General features: G+C 50.2%; 1 protein-coding gene across 2 annotated transcripts; it reads left to right on the forward strand.

Annotated features, from left to right (window-relative positions):
* Positions 1 to 5,248: 5,248 nt before the first annotated feature.
* Positions 5,249 to 16,547, forward strand: SLC1A5 (solute carrier family 1 member 5). Of its 2 annotated transcripts, XM_019752652.2 has the most exons (8): positions 5,249 to 7,058; positions 9,333 to 9,375; positions 9,782 to 9,829; positions 10,683 to 10,849; positions 12,664 to 12,897; positions 13,642 to 13,836; positions 13,985 to 14,119; positions 15,646 to 16,547. In XM_019752652.2, the coding sequence occupies exons 1-8, from the start codon at positions 6,490 to 6,492 to the stop codon at positions 15,878 to 15,880; spliced, it is 1,626 nt and encodes a 541-aa protein (XP_019608211.2). In that variant the 5' UTR covers positions 5,249 to 6,489; the 3' UTR covers positions 15,881 to 16,547. The 2 variants fall into 2 exon arrangements, with proteins under 2 accessions (XP_019608211.2, XP_074172318.1); XM_074316217.1 differs by lacking the exon at positions 9,333 to 9,375 and having other exon boundaries at positions 6,510 to 7,058.
* The last annotated feature ends 1,666 nt before the right edge of the window (positions 16,548 to 18,213 follow it).

An 18,213-nucleotide genomic window follows, 5' to 3' on the forward strand; every position in this document is an offset into this window, starting at 1 on the left:
CCAGTCTCCTCTCATTCTGGGCGTGTGGTAGGATTTTATCTTCCTTCCTTTTGAAGTTAGGCTTTGGAGCCGAGGAATCAGCATTTTTAACATGCAAAGGGAGCTATGAGACGCGGGAAGTTTAAGAAACAGTGACGTAGGTGATAAACTCCAGTAGGTGAACCGTGTTAAATGAATGATTTTAACTTTAGCCCCTTTATTTCTATCTACCTAGTCTGGCTCCTGCCCACTGCTCCAGCCTCATTTCTCGGCAGTTTCCATTTCGACCAAATGGAATTATTCTTGGTTTCCTAAATTTCATACCTCCAGCGCTTTGTTCTTTTTTTTTTTTAATTTTTATTGGGGAATATTGGGGAACAGGGTGTTTCTCCAGGGCTCGTCAGCTCCAAGTCGTTGTCCTTCTATCTAGTTGTGGAGGGCGCAGCTCAGCTCCATGTCCAGTCGCCGTTTTCAATCTTAATTGCAGGGGCGCAGCCCACCATCGCATGTGGGAATCGAACCGGCAATCCTGTTGCTCAGAGCTAGTGCTCTAACCAGCTGAGCCATCCCGCCACCACTCCAAGTCTTTGTCCTAGCAGTGTCCTCTGCCTGTACCCTTTCCCTCCTCTCTTCACTGGCCAGCTGTGACATCCTTCCAAATTCAGCTCAGATGCCCCTTTTAGGAAGCCTTCACTGATCCTATTTCCCAGGCTAGGCTTCCCCCCTGGGCTCCTCTATCCCAGCCCTGTTCACTGTCTGCCCCACTGGAGTATGAACCCAGGAGGGCAGGAGCAAGGCCTGTCCCAGCCACAGGATGACACACAGTAGGTGCTCAGAAAAAGTTGGCTGAATGCATGAATGCACAGCTGAGGGAGAAGGACAGGCTGTATCCTCTGGGAGGTCCTGATTACAAGTTTGATGGAGGACGCTGAAGCCCTTCTGCTGTGAGACATCGGGTCCTCTCAGGACAGACACCGTTTGGAACAGTACGTATTTCACAGACGGCAAACTGAGGCCAAGGAGAGCCTCCCTGCTCTGTGAGGTCCAGATTTTCTATCACTCAACCCAGCCTCCTCCTGGCTCCTCTCACTTTCTTTTGGGAGCCGCAGGCCTTTTTTCCTCCCCAATGATGAAATCTGAATCTGGGTAGGAGGTTTGGCTGCGTGGGAAGAAAGCTGGTTGAAACCAGTTGGTGTTTTCCTCTCCAAGCCTGGGGAGGGCAGGGGGGTGGGACATTCCTGGCCAATCCTGGACCAAACCCTCAAACTTTCCCCTCTTGGCCCTCACCCACCCCGCATTCCCCGAAGGTTCTGGGATTCCAGAGTCCCCTAGTTCTGTAGCCTCCTCCCTCCATTTTGCCTCCTGTCTGGCACCCCTGTGCTTGGAGTGGGTGGGCAGTGACTAGGCTAAGCCTGGCCTACCCCTATGTTGCCCAACTGGCCTAAGCCATTTTTTCCATGCCCTGGGGGCCCTGATTAGCAGGAGGGCTGCCAGAAGCTTCCCCGCCCCCAGCCTGGCCACCTGCTCTCGCAGTATCTGAAACCCAGCTGCCGGGTGCCACCTGGGGCCTCTCAAGCTCCCTTTGACCAGTGGCCCCAGGGAACGGAACACTCTTTAGGGTAAGTACCAGCCTGTGAGTCTGTGTCCGAGGGAACGCATGGAAGAGTTGTTGTTTTTTACCTTTCCCTTAACTATAATGTTGATCTCAAAAGGCCACCATCGCTAAAAGTACCAAGAGGTTGTAGTTTGCCAGGAAACAACCAAAGTGCTTTATACACATGAACTTGGTTCACTCCTCCACGATCTCTGAGGCAGATGCTACCGTGATCCCCCTTCCTCAGCCGAGCGAATGGAGAAATGAGTGACTTGACCGAAGTCATTCGGGGACACGCTAAGCAGCTGCACTGCAAAGCTACAGCTTTCTTTCCTGAAAGTGACCGCTTCTAGCAGTTTCTACAAATTCTTGCATTTTTTAGAATTTAGTTTCAATTATAGTTGACGCACAATATTATATTAGTTTGAGGTGTACAACACAGTGATTCAACATTTCTATACCTTATGAAGTGATCACAATAAGTCTAGTAACCATCTGTCACTGTACATAGTTATTACAACATTATTGACTCTATTCTCTGTGCTGTGCTTTATACCCTTGTGACTTATTCTGTAACTGAAAATTTGTATTTCTTAATCCCTTTCCTCTTTTCCACCCAACCTCCCACCCTCATCGCCTCTGGTGATCTTGTTTGTTCTCTGTAGAATCAATGCATTTGAAACAGGCTGTAATATATTGTTTGTTTTCCCCACAGATTACATAGTGGCCTGTCCTACACATCTTTTCCTGCACCTGTATTTTCCTCTTTAAGACTATTTTTTGACCATCTGATTTACTGCTGAAGACGGCCCTCCCTCCAGTTCCCCACATGTCTCAGTCTGTTTGACATCTCTCAGCAGTCCATTCTGTGGATTTGGTTTTTAAATGATTGAAGGAATGTATTACTGAATAGACAGATGCCAGGCTGAAGAGTTTGGACTTTATCCAGAAGGAAGCTACTGGGGCCACTCAGAGGGTGGGGTGACTAGGTTAGATCTGTTTGTGGAAACCTTGCAGGCTCTTATCAAGTCTAGGGCTTTGCGTGTACTGTTCCCTTTGCCTGGGACACTCTTTCCCTGGGCTTGATCTAATCCCTTCCTACCCCAGCTGTGATGCCTCCTCTTTCAGGAAGCCCTTCTGCACTCCTAGGCCAAGGCAAGTACCCCTTCTGGCCTCCCCCATTCCAGCCCTGCGCATCTGTCATTGTCTAAGGATAGATCTGTTTACCCCTCTGGACTGTGATTCCCCGGAGAACAGGGTTGGGACCCTTTTGGTCCTTGCTGAGTCCCTAGTACCACCCACCATCACAGGTCCCGACAACGTGCTCAGAATAAATGATGGTCCCTTATAAAGGAAATGTCTCTGCTTGGGGAGGAGCCAAGTGCAGGGGTAGCTGTGGTGTCTGATAGGGGTTGAGGGCACAGACTGGAGTCAGAGACACCTGAGTTCAAATTCCCTGTCCAGGTAGGGGATTTAGATCACAACAAACCTCATTACACCTATTTGTGTCCAAATCAGTAAACTGGGAGAGTGATGTTGCAGTTTCAAGGATCAGTGAGTGGAGATAATATCTGATAGCACTACAAACAGAGTGTTTCTTGCTGCTGCCTCAGGGCTTTGTATCTGCTCTTCCCTTTCACTAGAATGTTCTTCCCACATTATCCCAGTGGATTCCTTGTTGTCATTCAGGTCTTGTTAGATATTTCGCCTCCTCAGAGTGGCCCGTCATGACCACTCCACCTCTCTCTGTTGTACAATGCTTTAGCTTTCTCCAGCTCTTATCCCCACCTGGCAGCCCAAGTTTGCTTCCTCGTCTCCCCTCACTAAAATCCAGCAGGGAGTTTTGTCTGTTTTTATTTTTTCTTTTTCCCAATTTTTTTTCAACGCTGAATCTCTAGCACCTTGAACAGTGCTTGGCCCTTAGTAAGGGCTCAAGGAGTATCTGTAGGATGCAGAGTGCTCAAGAATTGTCCCCTTGTGTTTTGTATTGAAGGTCACCGTGTGCTTGGTTGAATTGATACCCACGTTGACTCTAGGATGTGTGAGGAAACAGACGCTCAGCTGGGAAATGGCAGAGTCAGGATTCGAACCCATGTCTGTGTGGCTTTATTGCCCCACTCTCAGTGTCTAGCACAAAACCAAGCTCTCTGGAGTTTAACTTGAATTTGTTGAATGAATATGATGTCAGACTAAAACGGTAGGATGGAGGACGGGGGTTTTCTGAAATAAGTCGTGTCCAGGCAGGGGTTCTGGGAGGGGAGAGTGTCTGAGAGACACAGGAAGGAGGTCCAGTGGACCCATGTGCCTGGGTAAATTCTCAGCTTGGCTTGGCCCCAATGCCACAGATCCCTGCAAGATGTCACCACAAGCTTTCAAAGCTCCTTCCCAAGCAGGTCTAACTGTGGGCTGGCAGTGACCAGCAGGGAGAGCTCCCCACCAGGGTCCAGCAGCTCATGGAGCTGGTCGGGGCCCAAACCATGTTCTTCAGTAATAACAATGACAACAACAAGAGTAGTAGTTAACTTCATTAAGGGATGCACTGTACCCTTTCTAAATGCTTTGAACATATGATCTCATTTGAAACTCACAGTGCCCACGGAGGTATGCTCTATTATTCTTCTTCCCATTGTACAGATGTAGAGACTGAGGGTCATAGAGGTTGTGACTTTCCTGCGGCCCCACAGCTGCTATAGGAAGAAGCTTCTGAGCCTATCACCATCTATAGCAGGAGTGTCCAAACTTTTTTCAACGTTTTTCACCAAGGGCCATATGCGGTAAAATACACAAACAGCCGGGCCACTCACTGGCGGTGAAGTACGTATTGCCTCACCTGGTTTATTTAAGTAAACTAAATATATTTTTGGAATTTGCTGTGGGCCAATTAACCATGGATTGTGGACCACAGTTGGCCCGCGGCCCACAGTTTTGACACCCCTGGTCTATAATCTTTGAGCAAGTGTGAACCCCTGAAATGTTACCAGGGAACAGGACAGATGGGGAGGAATAAGGATTCCAGCACTGCCAGAAGCAGAGTCATGATGAGGTCAATGGAAATGACCCAAAGGACCACCAAGAGGAAATTTAGGAAAGCGGCAGAATGGGTATGGTTAGGGCCTTGGGAGGCAGGCATGCAACTTCCAGTTTCCCCAGGTGTGGCCTCAAAGTGAGTGACTTCCTCTGACCATAAGCCCCAGTTTTGCCCATCTAGAGAATGGGTATAAGTGGGACCAAACCCATCAAGCAGTTATGAAAGTTCCAAGGAAATCAGGTATATGCATTTGTCAAAAATCAGCAAATATCACTTAAGATTTGTGCATTTGCTTGTATGTAAATTTTACCTAAAAAGACAAAAAAAGACTGCCTGCAAATATTGAACTCTGATTCATAAATGAACATTGAAGTGTTTCGAGGGAAAGTGCTCTGCTTGTATATCTGCAATTTACTTTGTCATGCATCAAAAAAAGGTGAACGGAAGGATGGATAGAGAGATAAATGGATAGAAAGAAATACAGAAATATGGTGAAATAATTGTGGACTCTAGGTGGTGGGTATATGGGTGTTTGCTGTAAAAATCCTTTAAACCTTTTGTTTGTTTGAAGATTTTCATAATAAAATATGGGGGGAATATTTGGTGAAGACATTTGTAAAATCATTAGCACAGTCATTAAATTGAATTATAATTTTTAATGGATGAATTGCAAATGGTGTACCTAGGGGGAAGTGGATTACAATCCTAATATATAGTAACTGCCATTAATTGGTAAGAGTTGAGTTCTGAACTGGGAACATTTATTTTAAAAATTACTCACATTATTAAACAAATAACTCCATCTCATTTAACAAATAACTGCATCTCTTACACCAATCATGTGGGGGATGTGCATTTTCAAGGGGGGATAAAAGATAGAATTTAGGGCGGAAGAGAGTTCCAGGCGGAGGTGATTTGAAAATGAGCGGACCGGTTGCACTTTCTAGAGACCCTAGCGCGCGTCAGGTAACCGTTGTGGCGTAACTGCCCCAACCCACACCCCAATTCGTTTAGCCGGAAAATGAATCTTTTCAACGCCCCGCCACCTTCGGGGGGGGTCCCCACGTAACCCTCCCCCCCCCAGGATATGGCCTTGGTTATTCTGCCTTCTATGGGGACTTGGCCCAATTACCGCCTCACTCTTTCCCTCGCTCTCAAGGCGGGGCTCTGAACGTGCTGCAGCCAATCAGCACCCTTACATCGGTCCCCGCCTTCTCAAGCCTCGCTCCCGTCCTTAATCTTGGCCGTTTCCGCCCAGCGGGCTTAGAGCCACGCGGCGCTCTTCTGAGGGTACTTCTGAGTAACAGCGGCTACCTTCCTGGGTCCTGGACCACGGCCTTCCGCATCCAGAGACCTCCCCTCCCGAACCCAAGAGCCTGGTTCCCCTCTTCCTGGAGCTCTGTCTCCTGGCCACCAGACTCAGGCTCCCGAGTTCTCCGTTTTCAGGACCCAGGCACCCCGGGTCCCCGCCTCCCGGATCCAGGCATCCCGGATCTGCGCCACCGGGATCTCGCCTCTTGAAGACCTTGGCCACGGGGGCGCCGTCAGCCTTCTGGAGCCAAGAACGCCAGGTCCCAGCTTGAGAGACTCCTGTATTCCCACCTCCAGGGCCAAGAAACCCAGGCGCTCCCGACTCCCAGCTTTTGGGCGCTGGACACAACCTGGAGAAGCAGAGGAGCCCCAGCGCCCAGCCTAGGGATCTCCGACACTCCAGCTTCCAAGAGGCAAGGAATTTAGGCGCGGTGAACTCAACACTCCAGGGAACCCTCAAAGTTCTAGCCTCCAGGCTCTGTTACTCAACTTTAAGTTCTAAGGAACATCTGCGTCCTGGGAAGGAACCCTAAGCGCTCCCAGCTTCTAGGCGACAAGGAACCCCGGGCCTTCCATCATGGTTGCGGATCCGCCTAAGGGAAACCCCAAAGGGTCGGCGGCGGCGGAGTCCACCGAGAACGGTGCTGTGGCATTGGTCCCCATAGAGGACCCAGGAGCGTCACGAGGCGGCTGTTGCAGTTCCCGGGACCAGGTGCGCCGCTGCCTTCGCGCCAACCTGCTGGTGCTGCTGACGGTGGTGGCCGTGGTGGCGGGCGTGGCTCTGGGGCTGGGGCTGTCGCAGGCTGGTGGCGCGGCAGCGCTGGGCCCCGCGCGTCTAACGGCCTTCGCCTTCCCGGGCGAGGTGCTGCTGCGCCTGCTGCGGATGATTATTCTGCCGCTGGTCGTGTGCAGTCTGGTCGGCGGCGCCGCCAGCCTGGACCCCAGCGCGCTCGGCCGCCTGGGCGCCTGGGCGCTGCTCTTTTTCCTGGTCACCACACTGCTAGCGTCCGCGCTCGGCGTGGGCTTGGCTCTGGCACTGCAGCCCGGCGCCGCCCTCGCCAACATCAACTCCTTAGGCGGGGTCACCGACGCTGTGAAAGAGGCCCCCAGCAAGGAGGTGCTGGATTCCTTCCTGGATCTTGTGAGGTCAGACACCGCCTGTCCGGTGGAGTGTTGGGGGTGGGAGGGTACTTGAGCTACGTGGGGAGGGGACACGTGTTAGGGATGGCGGGAGTGGCCACGTGGACAGGAGGGGAGCTCTGGGGCCTCCAGAGCCTGACATCCTCATGGTCTCAGGAAAACTGGACGGGATGGTGGGGGGGAGCTCTGCCCCTCAAGGGTCAGGGTACAGAGGGTGAGGACAGACTCCTGGGGAAGGAGGTTTCTAAATGTGGGGCCTGGTGACATAAGGGGAACCTCACATAAGGGTGATAAGCAAGGAAGTCTTATAGAGAAATGAGCAAGTAATGCTTGGGGGACTTAAGAGAGGCTTTCCTTGTGAGCGGAGGGGATCCGGAGGGTTTGAAAGGGGATCTTTGGGTGGCCAAAGGCCCCAGGATGGGCCTCTGGATAAAGGTTTGAGTCCAGGGTTTGGGTAAAAGAGCTGGGCTCCAAGGAGCCCTGGCGGGGGTGGGGGGGTGGGGGTGGGGAATGCTGAGGAGATCTGAATGACCCCACGAGATCCCCTTCCCAGTCTCAGGGCTCCCCACACTACATGTCACCCAGCCAGGTTATATTTTTTCCGCCTGTCATCCCCACCAGTTCAGCTGGGCCCTGGTGGCTTCCCCCTTGTATGTTCCTGGGAAGTCCTGCCACCTCCACCACTTCCATTCCATTTCCTCACTCTGTGCCCCCTCCCAGGCTGCCCAGAAGGGGGCCACTTAGAAGGGGCAGGTTCTTTTCCTTCTGGCCTCTGCCCACCCCCAAGAATGGCTCGCCCTACTTTTAAGGAGGACAGACTGCTGGGTTCACATGGCCTTGCCTTTGGGGCCTAGTAATTCAGTGTTTCCAGGTTGGTTAGGACTTCCTGGAACTGGTGGAGGGATGTGATGAGTCAGAATTCCCCCAGCTTCTTGGGGCCTCGGTGCAGTCTGAGATGGGAAATTCTCTGCAGAAGCTGCAGTGGGTGGGTACCTCTTGGCTGGGGAAGATTAGTTGGGTCCTGGCCCAGCCCTAGCTGGCTTGGGTGGGTACAGGCCAACCTGCAGACAGGCACACCCACTGGAAGGCTGTTTATGCCAAAATACATATAACTCACACTTGGCCAGCCACTCTGACACTTAGCTGAAACATCTCAGAGCCACATAACTTTATAACCAACTGACACACAGCTAGACACAGGCACACAGACATTCAGCCATGACTGTGATATCTCACACTGACACATGGGCTTGCACCGACTGTCACACATGCACACCCATTGGATACTAACACCCTTTTGGCACAAGCATACACACTTACATACACACCTCCATGGCCACACAGCAAGTGTCCCACATAATCTGAACACTAACTCTCAACCCAACCAGATACTAACACTTGACAAACTGAATACAGAACCACAACAGCTGTACACCCACCTCACTGGGGAGAGGGAGGATGTGAGGGTGCTCAGTGGTTAGGACCGTGCAGCCAGCTGGCTGGGTTCAAGTCAAGTCCCAGCTTTGGCACTTCCTAGCCAGGCAAGTTGCTTCACCTTTCCATGCCTCAGTTTCTTTTTCTGTAAAATAGGATAATAGTGCTCATCCCTGAGGGCTATTGTGAGGATAGAATGAGCTGATTTATGTAAAGCACTTACTGTATGCCTTTGCTATTATTTTTGTCTTGCCTTGAGACACAAGGTTGTCGTCTGACACCCTCGCATGCTCATTGTGGTTTCATGCTGGCTGCTGCACACTGAGTCACCCTTGGACACGGTCACCAAAGTGGCCACGTAAACACATGCACATTTATGACCCACCCTTGTCACCCTTTCTCCCTACCTCTTCCCAACACACCCAGATCTTCAGACGCACAAGCCAGCCCCCAGGGCCAGACCTTTCCAGCCCTCTAGGAGGAAGTGGCTGATGCAAGATGTCCCGAGTGTGAAGTTGGCTGCGTAGGGTGGAGCTGAGGCCCCGCGTGACCCTGCCCCAGCCTGTCCCAGGGGAAGCCAGCATTCCTTACCTCTAACCACAATCCCACAATCCCTCTGCTAGGCCAGCCTACTGGGGCCCTAGGAGACCAGCTCAGATTCCCCACACCCTAGAAAGGTGTACAGGCCCCCGTCCAACTCTGCCTGACAACCTGGCTGCGGCATGGGCGGGGGCCCTATTTGGGTGTAAATAGGACCTATAAGGTTCCCCCGATCCCAACCCAGACACCCCCTGACCTTCTGTACTATCTAATAACCCCCTGCCCTCCCCATGTCTGTCTCTGCAGAAATATCTTCCCCTCCAACCTGGTGTCTGCAGCCTTCCGCTCAGTGAGTCCTTGGGGATGTCCCGAGGGGTGGGGGGTGGGCAGGGAGGGAGACAACCAGTCTCAGCCCCTTGGCCCCTGATTTGGGGCAGAGCCTGGAAAAAACCCACCTGCCCACATATTTACAGGCAATATTGCAGGATTCTTGGGTGACCTCTGCAACCCATCCATGCCCTTCATCAAGAAATGAGAATATGGGTTCCGACCCCCCTCTGGGTTCTAATTCTAGCTGAGTGATCCTGGGCAAGTCACTGAACCTCAGTTTCCACCTCTGGAATACAGAGGCAGGACTAGTCCTACCTCAGTGGGGTAGGGATGCTTATGGCAGGCTTTGAGTGCTGTAGGTGCCAGTATGGAGTACGGGAATCTTAATGACAATTGACACTGACTCTTCCCAACCCCCTTTGCAGTACACCACCTTCTATAAGATAGGACAGTTCAACGGAACCCAGGTGAAGGTAAGAGCAGGGGGACCCTACCCTTTGGCCCATGGTTGTGGTTTTTCCATTTTGTTCCCACTCTAGCCTTTGTCTACCCCCAGTCTTCTAACATTTGTTGCACAATCTTTTAAACTCTGTACAGCCCCTCCCCAACTGCTGTCTTTTCTGCCTTTCCTGGAATCTCTTCTCCCTCCCTAATGCCCTGCTTTGGTCCAGGCTACTTTTTTCCCCCCCACTCCATCTTGCCCTGGCCTCTCTGATCTGCCCCTAGGCCCACCCCCTCCCATCCACCTCCAAAGCACAAGCTTGACTGCCTCTCCCCTGCCCAAAGTCCTGTCATGCTCCCTACTGCTCTTGGAAGAAAGCCCAGGCTCCTTGCCACAGTCCATGGGACACTGCAAGGTCGGACCCCGGCCCAGCTCCTCTCCTAGCTTTTTGTGATTCTGCCCAGCTCATTCCTCTCCAGCCTCAGTGGATTTCTTCCTCCTCTTTGAATGCCCAGGTTGCTCTTATTTCTAGGCTGTTGCACATTGGTTTCCTCTCTCTCTAGAACCTTTTACCACCCCTCTTTACCTGGTTTACCCTTGCTGTTCTCCAGGTCTTAGTCCCTTCCTCCAGGAAGCCCTACCTAATTATCCCACCCCTGAGCTGGCCCCCTCCCCATTCCCACACTCCCCTGGGTTCTCCCATCCCAGCCCTGCCCACTCTGGGTGGTTCCTAGCAACAGGTCTATTTTCCCTGGACCTAAACTGAGCCTTGGGAGGGAGGGGCCCAAGGAGCTGGGTGTCCCCAGCACCCAGGACAGGCACTCAGTGACTGTGCAGGTTTACTGAGAGACTGCCTCCCGACCCCATCTGTTCCTTGCCAAAAGGTGCCTATGGGAGATGAAGTGGATGGTATGAACATCCTGGGCCTGGTGGTGTTTGCCATCGTCTTTGGTGTGGCCCTGCGGAAGCTGGGGCCTGAGGGAGAGCTGCTCATCCGCTTTTTCAACTCCTTCAACGATGCCACCATGGTGCTGGTCTCCTGGATCATGTGGTAGGTGGTGGGAGAGGGAATTGGGCATGTGGGACGGGGCAACCCTCCATCCACTCCTTGGAGCCAGAGGGCCTGGATTCAAGTCCAGCATGGACCATTCCCTGGCTGTGTGACTTTGGGCAAGTGACTTACCTTCTCTGTGCCTCCAATTCCTCATCTATAAAATGAGGACAGTGCTGTATTCCATGAAAGCTAAGACTGACACTGGCACCTTCTTGATGTACTGGAAGGTGACAAAAAGACAAGCTGTGGTCACAGCCCGGCTAATGCATCTCAATTTTAGAGATTTAAAGGCAATCAAATGTCCACCTTTGGAGCAATGATCTAAAATGGTGCTTGCTTTATAGTGTTATCACGAAGATGGAACAAGTGACTGGGTATCCGTAAAGAAAACTCTTAGAAAGTGTTTTAAATGCCTGGCACCTACTGAGCATTCACTTCATATCAGCTACCACTATTAGTACCATGATGAGCTTTGGTTAAATGGCCTTAGATAATGAGAAAAAACCTGTGCAGAGGACTCTGGCTTCCACCCTTGTTCCTTCCCCTGTCTTATCTCCACGTGGTCTCACAGATTCTCAGGACTCACCCTGGATCTGGAAGGTCAGGAAACAGAAGCGGGGGAGAGGGTTGCTACATTTTTAACAAATCCCACATACCCACCCACCCTGATTCCAGTGCAGCCATTATCTAAGAAGCTACTGTGCAAAAATCGAGTAAACCTTGACTGGTAAAAGCACTTTGCCGGAGAGGTGGGGTGCTGTGTGGGTAAGAGCAGACTCTAGCCACAAGGCCTGGGTTCCCAACCCTGTGTGGCGACTTCCCAGCCGTGTGCCCAAATGCACGTTACTTATCCCTCTGTGCCTTAGTTTCCCGTCTTGAAAATGGGGTTGGTCGTATCAGACACAAACGAGTTAATATTTGTGAAGTGCCTGGGACAGTGTCTGACCTATAGCAGGCCTACAGTAAACAATATTAGCTAATATTTATCAAGTACTTATATAACTTTTGGCATGTCCCACTGGCCAGATCACGGACCTCTGGCCAAATTCAAGTGCACAGGTGGCTGGGAAATGGTGCCTTTTTTCTGTTACTAAAAAAGGAAAGGGGTTTGGGAGACAACTGGTCATAGCAATCAAGCAGTCAAGGAAGGCCTTCTGCCTGGGAGGCATAAGAACCCAAAAATCTTCACTCCAGGAGAGGGTGCTAAAGTTTATAGATGAATTATTAAAGGCTTTCACCTCATTTCAGATGGCATCTCATTTCATCCTCCCAACATTCCTGTGAGGGTGGGAGCATTGTCATCCCTGCTTTACAGACCTATTAGATTTTGTTAATTCGATGGTAGCTGTAAGAGACTCAATAGGAGCTCCCTTGGGGTGAAGATTCAATCACGTTCAAGGGCTCAGCACATACAAAATGCTTCATACCTGGAAGTGGTTATTAAGACCTGAACCACGGCTTGAGAGATTGTCTTGGTTTAAGTTATACAAACTGTTATAACAAATTAATCCAGAAAATGTAAATGACTCATGCATGATGGATGTTTCTTTCTCCGTTGTGTGTTAAATCCAAGTCTGATTGGTGACTCTGCTCCAAGTGGCAATGGAAGCACCCAGGCTTCTTTTCTCTCCCAGCTGCACTATCTTCAAGGGGAGAGAGGAAGGCAGGGGAGGTGCCCCAACTTCTGCACACGTTGCTGTGGGTGTTTCTTGACTGCCAAGGAGGCTGTGGTCAAACTATGAAGAAGACTACGTGCCTGGCCCTGGGTGGGCACGTGATCAGAGACTGCCATCTGTTTCCTGGGTAATTAGGTATGCACCCGTGGGCATCTTGTTCCTGGTGGCCGGCAAAATCGTGGAGATGGAGAATGTGGAGATGCTCTTTGCCAGTCTCGGCAAATATATCCTGTGCTGCCTGCTGGGTCACGCCATCCATGGGCTCCTGGTACTGCCCCTCATCTACTTCCTCTTCACCCGGAAGAACCCCTACCGCTTCCTGTGGGGCATCATGACTGCGCTGGCCACTGCCTTCGGGACGTCCTCCAGGTGGGGCCTTGGGGCAGACCAGAGCAGGAGTTTTAGGCTAGGGGGTCTGGAGGGGGCGTCAGATGTCTGAAGACCCCTGAACTTTTGTGTTTGGGAATATTGGATCTGGGTACAGGGGCCATACTTTTCTGGATCTCCCCTCTTCCTAAAAGTAGGAAACGCCTGCCTTAGAGATTTCTTCCTCCCTTCCTGAGAACCCCTCCTCCTCGCCAAGGCCTGAAACTTGGGGACTCTAGTGCCCCACCCTAGATCCAACCTCTCGGAGCTCTTTCTACCTTCTCTTCTGGGTATTTCGCCCATCTCTACTGGCCCTGTGCTTTCAGAACTGGACCTTCCCCGCAGCGGCACCCCCAAGAGAGTAGTAATTCTTAGCGGAGGTCGATTACTGGCAGAGATGGAAGGAGGTGTAGGTCAGTGAGCTCTTAGACATTGTAGAATTTAGGTATGAAGTTTTGTGTTTATTTTGAGGAGTAGCAGGGGGTCCAGGACGTCAATATTTTGGAATCCTTGAATTCTGTGAGATCCCTAGTGACTTCTGGCTCAGGGAAGAGAAGGGAATGGACAGCTAGAAGGGCTGTGGGTAGAGGCCCCGGGACTGTCTAGGCTAGTGGGCGGGGCTTGGGTCCGGGAGGATGGACTGTGGGCGTGGCCTATGATGGACGGAGTGGCGTGGGCGTGGCTTGGGCAATAGGTGGGTCCAGGCCTTGGCTGGCCATGTGAGCTCAGATCTGTGGTTCCTCACAGCTCTGCTACTTTACCATTGATGATGAAGTGCGTGGAGGAGAGGAATGGTGTCTCCAAGCAAATCAGCCGCTTTATCCTGCCCATTGGTGCCACTGTCAACATGGATGGTGCCGCACTCTTCCAGTGTGTGGCCGCAGTATTCATTGCACAGCTCAATCAGCGACCCTTGGATTTCGTGAAGATCATCACCATCCTGTGAGTGCGTGGTGGCTGCGGCTAGGATCCCCCCAGCCCCCCACCCACCTGACACCTTACCTGAGAATGGACATAGGCTGGGGGGAGCATACCTCTTGTAGCAGTTTCTCCCACCTACCAGGCCCCTCCCTGACCCTCCGTCTTTCAGGGTCACCGCCACAGCATCCAGCGTCGGCGCTGCGGGCATCCCCGCCGGAGGTGTCCTCACGCTGGCTATCATCCTCGAGGCGGTCAGCCTGCCGGTTCACGACATCTCCTTGATCCTGGCTGTGGACTGGCTTGTGTGAGTGTCAGTTTGGGGTTTCAGGGGGGCTCAGGGGTGCCTCTGGGAAAGGGGATGAGCAAGAGGGCAGAAGAGGAGAGGAAGGAAGAAGTTCTAGAGGAAAGGGGGTGGGACCTTGAGACTTCCAATCAGAGGGGAGGAAGGGATTTTGGGGCTTCTTAAAAGAATCCCAGAAAGGTTGTGTGCCTAAGGGGTTATAGAATGGACTCTTAGGCCAGGCTTCTTGTGTTCAAATCCCAGTGCCACCATTGCTAGCTATTATGACTTTGGGCAAGTACTTAATCTCCCTGAGTCTTGGTTTCTTCATCTGTAAAATGGAGAAAATAGTCTCTCCTTAAGATTAGATGACTTAATATATGCCCTTATAAGAACCCCTAGTAAGTAGTAAATGCTACATACATAATTGTTAGCTATCACGATGAAACTATTAAGAGCATAAAAGATTGGAAAGCAGTTTGGTTTTAAAAGTTATAGTTACCGTGTGTCTTAGTAAATACCACTCCTAGGTATACACTCAAGAGAATTGAATACAGGTCCATGAAAACTTGTACAAAAATGTTCATAGTATATTATTCTATTAATCACTATTCATAATAGTGAACAGGCAGAAACAAACCAAATGTCCATCAATTGATGAATGGATAAACAAAATGTCACATATACATACAATGGAATATTATTCAGCAATAAAATGGAATGAAGCATTGATACATACATACATACTAATACATGAATGACCCTTGAAAAAATTGTGCTGAGAGAAACCAGACACAAGGGACCACATAGTCTATGGTTTCATGGCTATGAAATGTCCAGAGTAGGCAAATCTGTAGACAGAAAGTAGATTAGTGGTTGCATAGGGCTGGGAGGAAATGGGGGATAACTGCTTAATGGAGGTGGAGGTTTCTTTATGGAGTGATGAAAATATTCTGGAATTAAATAGTGGTGATGGTTTTACAACTCTACTAAAAACCACTGGGTTGTACACTTTTAAAGGGTGAATTATGGTATGTGAATTATAGCTCAATTTTCTAAAACACACAGTATAAAGAGGAAAGAAATAGATCCTTAGGATTCTAGGGAGGAGAAAAGCTTGTATCTCAGGGGGAAGAGGAGGGGTGCATGGGTCTTCTGGGGCCTCAAGAAAAGGGAGGGGGACTTTCTGAGGTTCTAGAAGCAACAAATATTGTGTTTTGTTGGGAGAAGGATCATTGGGGTCCAGGGAGGATTGAGGAGGAGATCTTTGGGGTTCTCTGGCAGAGTATGATGGGACACTGGGTTTTCAGGGGGAAAGAAGGGAAGTAGGTGAGTACTGGGGTTCTAGGTGAAGAGATTTTCGAGTTTCTAGAAGGAAGGGATATTAGGGATCCTGGGAGGATGGAGGGCTGATTGTGGGTCTAGGAGTAGAAAAGGGTTCTGTGTAGGAGGGTGTGATGGGGACTTCATGATTGTAGGGGGAGAGGAGGGAGGGTTGGGTCTTGACCCCTCTCCTCTCACTCACTTCCCCATCGCTCCTCCCCCTTCAGGGACCGGTCTTGTACCATCCTCAATGTGGAAGGTGATGCTTTTGGGGCTGGACTCCTCCAGCATTACGTGGATCGGACAGAGTCTCAGAGCTCAGTGCCTGAGTTGATCCAGATGAAGAGCGAGACACCCCTGGCTCCACTGCCCAGCGCCACTGAGGAAGGGAATCCCCTCCTCAAACACTATCCGGGGCCTGGTGGGGATGCTGACACCTGCGAGAAGGAATCGGTCATGTGAACCCTTGTAGGGACCTTCCCTGCCTTAATGGTGGCACTCTGGACATTGGGATCATGAGGGATGGATAAACGGACACACTGGGGCTCGAGGGGCCCACACACTTACGGGAGCCAGGGGCCCCAGCCTCCCTCCCTGACACCAGATCTGGGAGGCCTCCCTGCTGGGGTATATGTGTATGTGTATGAGTGTGTCTCCCCAAATCTCCCCAGTCCTCAACTCCTGCCTCCATCCAAGGCTAGGGAAATAGCAAGATGGAGTAATAGCGTCCTCCACGCCGTATCTTGGGAGACTGCCTGGCCTCCCGTCTCAGGGCACAGGTCACCACATGGAATTCTGTCCTCTTTGAGAGTAGGGATGTTCCAACATGTTGCTGGTTATTTTGGTGGCTTTAGCTGTGTGTGTGTGTGTGTGTGTGTGTGTGTATGTATGTGTGTATACACATGTGTACACATGTGCATGCATGCTATGACTTTGTACAGTTTGTCCCCCCCGTCCCGGACCCTCTGTTCACTCCACAATAATAGAAATACTGCCAGGAACTTGGTGGGAGGAGACCAAGAACATTTTTTAGCAATAAAATTATGAAGTATATCTAATCAGATGTTTTTAAGAATTTGACTAAAAGCACCAGCAACCCAGAAATAAAAAACAAACAGGATTCATTGGATATCATTGAAATAAAATGTCTGTTTATCAACCCCATTGGCAACCGCCACAAGATGCCACTACACACACCTACTGGAATGCATGAAACACCACGTGCTGACAGGATGAGGAACAACTAGACAGAGCCGGCGCATTGCTGGTGGCAATGCAAAATGGTCCAGTCACTTTGGAAAATGGCTGGAGCAGTTTCTTATCAAGTTAAAATATACATTTATCATAGAGCTCAGGAGTCCCACTCAAACGTATTTAGCCAAGAGAAATGAAAACTTCTTTTCACACAAAAAACTGGTACACAAATTTTTATAGCCGCTGTTTTCATAATTGCTCAAATTTGGAAAAGAATCCCTTGGATAAACTGGTACAATCATCATATGTTGGAAGGCTATTTGGCAAAAAACAAGTATTGATATGCAGCTGAGCCTTGAACAACTCGTTGAACTGCGCAGGTCCACTTGTACACGGATTTTTTTTTTGATTTTTTTTTTATAAATACCTGTACTGTTTTCAATCTGGTTGGGAGTCTGGACGTGGAAGGCTGACTATGCATTGATCTGTGCTATTTTATATAGAGGACTTGAGCATCCATGGATTTTTGTATCCACAGGGTCCTGGAACCAGTCCCCGTGGATACTAATGGACAACTTAAGCTTTTGGGGAGTCAAAAGTTAAACACGGATATTTGACTGGGGGCGGGGTTGGTATCCCAACCCCTGTGTTGTTCAAGGGTCAACTGTACTCAACTCAGATGCGTCTCACAGATAATATTTTGAGTGAAAGAAACCAGAAACAGTATATATTATATATAGTTTCATTTATGTGAAGGCCTAGAACAGTCTAAACTGGTGTCTGGTGAGAGAAATTGGAGTAGTGACCTATGAGAATGCTTATTGCCTGGGAGAAGGCATGAGGGAAGCTTCTATGATACAGCAAATGTCCTGTCTTGATTTGGGTGACGCTTACACAGATGTCAACATTTGGAAAAGTTAACCTGTACACTTAAGATGTGTGCATTTTACCCCATGTATATTCTAGTCAATTTTGTACAACTCGTAAGAAATTCACTTTCCACTGTAACCACCTACATAGGAATGTTGTAGGTCTCCCTCAATATCTGAACCCACACTCTGCAAATAGTCCCAATAATGATTTGCTGTTTTTTTCTTTTCATCCAAAATTCACCATTTGGATTAAAAACCAGCTGTGCAACTTCCCCCCCCTTCTTCCTCTGCTGCCCCCCTCCGCCCCAACCACCCTCCCCTTCAAGCCGGTATTTCTCTGTCTAGTTGTGTAGGACACAGCTCCCTGGCCCATGCTAGTATTATGAGCCTTGTGCTCTACTGAGGCAGCCCAGCTCTAGGGAGAGCTGCTGTTCACAATCTTAGCTGTAGAGGGCGCAGCTCACAGGCCCATGTGGGAATTGAACCTGCGACACTGGTGTTAGGAGCACGGTACTCCAACCAACCACCTGAGCCACCAGGCTGGCCTTGTGCAACTATTTTAAGCCCTCTGAGTCCAGAATGTGGACGACATTGGCTGCAGCTCACCCATTCTAGCGACCCCGTCCTGTGTGCTGTTGAAGTATGTTACACATTACCCATATAATATTCCTAGGTCCCTGTGTAGACTTCTGCCAGGTGCCTGGAGGTACTACCAATCGGGGTGCAGTA

Source organism: Rhinolophus sinicus, linkage group LG11 (assembly GCF_036562045.2).
Source record: "Rhinolophus sinicus isolate RSC01 linkage group LG11, ASM3656204v1, whole genome shotgun sequence".
Taxonomy (NCBI): Eukaryota; Metazoa; Chordata; class Mammalia; order Chiroptera; family Rhinolophidae; genus Rhinolophus; species Rhinolophus sinicus.